General features: G+C 41.1%; 1 protein-coding gene across 1 annotated transcript; it reads right to left on the reverse strand.

The window, feature by feature from the left end:
• Positions 1-2,666: 2,666 nt before the first annotated feature.
• Positions 2,667-4,276, reverse strand: LOC141198586 (uncharacterized; the record flags this gene model as incomplete). Its single annotated transcript, XM_073663010.1, has 1 exon — positions 2,667-4,276. A coding segment is annotated over one exon (1,556 nt), but the record flags the coding sequence as incomplete, so codon positions are not given.
• Positions 4,277-4,542: the final 266 nt, after the last annotated feature.

Below are 4,542 nucleotides of genomic sequence, written 5' to 3' on the forward strand. Positions count from 1 at the left end.
ATACCTTACGTAAATGAATGATGCCGCGGCATCTGTTTTGGCTGGATTCCAGAGGAGGAGTGCAGTGTTGGAATCAGCGCATGCGCATAGCGCACAACTCGGCGCCATTTTAGTGAAGACACATTGGCGCCGGACAGCGTGGTATGGGCACACACGTACTCCGGCGCCACTCCTCCCCCGGCGTCCGGATGGGGGCAGCACATAACAGGATGGGGCTGCACATGACAGGATGAGGGCAGCACATAACAGGATGGGGCTGCAGGATGGGGGCTGCATATAGCAGGATGAGGGCTGCACATAACAGGATGGGGGCTGCACGTAACAGGATGGGGGATGCACATAACAGGATGGAGGCTGCACGTAACAGGATGGGGGCGGCACGTAACAGGATGGGGCTGCACATAGGTTGGGGGCTGCACGTAACAGGATGGGGGAGCATATACCAATAAAAATGCTCACCACCCGGACATAGAACGGGTTCAATAGCTAGTATTTGTATAAGTCTATTTGTTGTCTCCTCTTTGGAAACAATGATGTTTACAATGCTAATGACATATTGTACTAAAAGTCAGCTAGATGTGTATTTACAAGTGTTCCTTGTGATACCAGCTATGTAAATTGATAAGCTCAAACATTTAGACATGAGGCTGCCTTTTCCCCCTTGACCTGTGGATGTGTACTTAAAAAGGAGATATGCTTCTGTAGGACAAAGACTTGGGACAGAGAATCAAGGATAAGCAAGAGAACACACAGACTCTGAGACCATCAGTTTGGAAGCATGGAATTTACCTAAAGATACACAGATTTGGATTTTACATGATTCCAGCCTAAGGGTATCGGCTTTGCCTGGAAAGATATGGATCTGCTCCATTAACCATCAGGGAGACCATGGATACATTTTGGGAAGACCAGGTTGGAATGAATAAGTCACCTGGCTCCATGGATATGTTGTTTGGGGTTGCCAGGAGGGACCCACCGGTTGCCTGGAACCCATGGAGACATTCGGAGAAGCCAGATTGGGACCCACCGGCCATCTGGCCCAATGGAAACTCTTGGAGAGGCCAGGGTGGCACTCTTGGGTCTCCTGGCCTTGTACCTCGATGGACTGTTAGCTTCCTAAGCTTGCCGCAGCCCTGGCTTCCTGTTGATGTTCAATACAGTGAAGAACAAAAGTATAACAATGTTTTGAACTTTTAGCTTTCATGCTCCATATCTCACCATCCACTACTGCTTCAAATGTGAGACTACCATAATTCTATAGATAATCATCTTGGCTAGATCATATATAAATTTTACTTTCAGCTATTAAACATATGATTAGTTATGCAGATTCTTGTCTTGTCTCTGCATTATTAATGGTTTGCTTCTAAAAATCTATATTTTAATTTTTATTAATTTGTTAGTATTTTGTAAATCCACCTTTGGTTTACAACAATGCCTGAATCCTTCTGGGCATGCTCTAAATCAGATTCAAACATGTCTCAACTGAAATCTAACACCAGGTCTCTTCTACACATTCTTAAAGTTGGCGCATATTGGTTGACTCACTTGGTATGTATACAGTTTTTTCTTCAACCCTACCCACAAGTGTTGGATTGGGTTGAGGTCTAGGGACTGTAGGGGCCAATCATTCACATCTACTTCATTGTGATTGAACAATTTCTTCGCCAATCTTGACTTATGCTTCAGGTCATTGTCCTTTTGGAACACGGTCTTCCTTTTTACACCCATAGTACTAGAGTGTACAAAGTAATTGGTCTTGTATGATACTCACATATAGCTCCAGCCTTGAGACCACCATCGATTCTGTTCAAGTATCCAATGCCTTTGGTTGTGAAAAAAACTCATATCATCAGGTATCTTCCACCAAACTTCACAGTTTCTTCAATTTCTTGTTCAGTGAGCCCCCTTTGTTGCAGACCCATTTGCACCCATCAGAGTTTAGTCTACTGCCTTTTGTCTCATCGCTCCAAATGGCCCGTTTTCAATCTTCAATTGTACACTTTCAATGCTTTTTTGAAAACTCTAGCCGACGCTTCTTAATATTAATATTCAAATTGAGGCCTCTTCACCTTTTTTGAGCAACCATTCCAGACTTGTGTAATGTGCGTCGCATGGTGCTTGCATGGATGTCTGTGATCTCAGTATTACGAAGCATACAAACTACCTCCACTGCCGTATTTGTCGCGCGAAAACTGATAGACTTTGTCACGAGCCGACTGGTTGATTCCGATATTTTGCCTGGACGTTCACGTCTTGGCTTTTGAATGGATTGACGAACTTCATTTTGTATTCTTCCAACTGTCATGGCACTCACACGATGCAGTGTTGTAATTTTCTTGACCGAGAGACTGCTATCGAGATGGATGATGCGGTTTCTCTTTTCTTGGGCAATCTTCTTCATGGCTGATTTGAACCAGTGACCTCTCGTTTCGGAATCAACCTAATAACACACGGAGTTATTAGGGAATGTGAAAATTTACACCACCAGCAGCAAAACAGTAACAATGCAGTGACCTGACAAGAATCTGAATAACTAATCATATGCTAAATAGTTGCAAGTCAAACTTATGTATGAGATCACCAAGAGGATTGTCTATAAAATGAAGCAATTTTCATTTAAAATGTTTCCAACATTCTGAGCATGAAGAAGGCTTCTCCCCAGTGTGACATCTTGGATGTTTATTAAGAGTTGATTTGTGAGTAAAACGTTTACCCCATTAATTACATGAAAAAAGGCTTCTCCCCGTGTGACTGCTCTGGTGACTAAGAAAAGATGATTTCTTCACAAAACATTTTCCACATTCTGAACAGGAAAAAGGCTTCTCCCCTGTGTGAATTCTCTGGTGCTTAACACAATCTGAGATATTGTTAAAACATTTCCCACATTCTGAACAGGAAAAAGGCTTCTCCCCTGTGTGGGTTCTCAGGTGGATATCAAGACACGCTTTCCAGTAAAAACATTTCCCGCATTCTGAACAGGAAAAAGGCTTCTCCCCTGTGTGAATTCTCTGGTGCTTAACACAATCTGAGTTATTGTTAAAACATTTCCCACATTCTGAACATGAAAAAGGCTTCTCCCCTGTGTGTGTTCTCTGGTGGATATCAAAACACGCTTTCCGGAGAAAACATTTCCCACATTCTGAACAGGAAAAAGGCTTCTCCCCTGTGTGAATTCTCTGATGTTTAACCAAATCTGATTTCTGGTTAAAACATTTCCCACATTCTGAACATGAAAAAGGCTTCTCCCCTGTATGAGTTCTTTGGTGACTAACAAGATTTGATTTCCCTGTAAAACATTTCGCACATTCTGAACATGAAAAAGGCTTTTTCCCTGTGTGAGTTCTCTGATGTTTGGTAAGACTTGATTTCTTTGTAAAAAATTTCCCACATTCTGAACATGAAAATGGCTTCTCCCCGGTGTGAATTCTCTGGTGACTAACAAGATTTGATTTCCCTGTAAAACATTTCCCACATTCTGAACATGAAAAAGGCTTTTTCCCTGTGTGAGTTCTCTGGTGCTTAGTCAAACCTGATTTCCGGTTGAAACATTTCCCACATTCTGAACATGAAAAAGGCTTCTCCCTTGTGTGAATTTTCTGGTGCTTAATCAAATCTGATTTCTGGATAAAACATTTCCCACACTCTGAACATGAAAAAGGCTTCTCTCCTGTGTGGATTCTCTGGTGGATATCAAGATGCGCTTTTTGGATAAAACATTTCCCACATTCTGAACATGAAAAAGGCTTCTCTCCTGTGTGGGTTTTCTGGTGGATATTAAGATACGCTTTCCGGTGAAAACATTTCCCACATTCTAAACAGAAAAAAGGCTTCTCTCCTGTGTGAGTTCTCTGGTGCTTATCCAAATATGATTTCTGGTTAAAACATTTCCCACATTCTGAACATGAAAAAGGTTTCTCCCCTGTGTGAATTCTCTGGTGACTAACAAGATTACATTTCTGGTTGAAATATTTCCCACACTTGGAACAAGAAAATCTATTCTCTGTTGTGTGAGTTTTTTGATGTTTAAGAAAAGGCTTTTCGAAGGGAAAACTATTGCTATATTCTGAATGTGAAAATGGCTTCTTTGCTTTAGGAGCAGTTTGTTCTTTAATGCTTATTTTGTGACTTTGATTTTCCTTAGTGGTCGGTAATGAATCAGAAGACAGGACCCATTTCAAAGGATCAGATGACAGATCTTTGCTGTGAAGGGAAGATGGTATATCTGGAGTAATGGCATTCACTTCAATTGTATCTTGGTGGATCTCACAATCATCTGATTTAAAAATTGAAGATGTCAGCTGTCCCTCTGATCTCCTGGTACAGTCACCTGCCAAGAATAAAACAAATTATTATTTTTGAATAATATATCCTTGAATTTTATATTTTTTAACATTTCTACTTAAACGCTCAGTAAAAATATAGAATTATTCACAAAGACAATGACAGTTCACAGTGTAATAGAAAACTTCATAGGATAAACCAGTAGAGCATGGTGTCCAACTGTTTCTTCATTCTGCCTCCCAAATATCGAATAAAAAG

Source organism: Phyllobates terribilis, unplaced genomic scaffold (assembly GCF_046119375.1).
Source record: "Phyllobates terribilis strain yellow unplaced genomic scaffold, ASM4611937v1 Scaffold_98__1_contigs__length_5973952, whole genome shotgun sequence".
NCBI lineage: Eukaryota > Metazoa > Chordata > Amphibia > Anura > Dendrobatidae > Phyllobates > Phyllobates terribilis.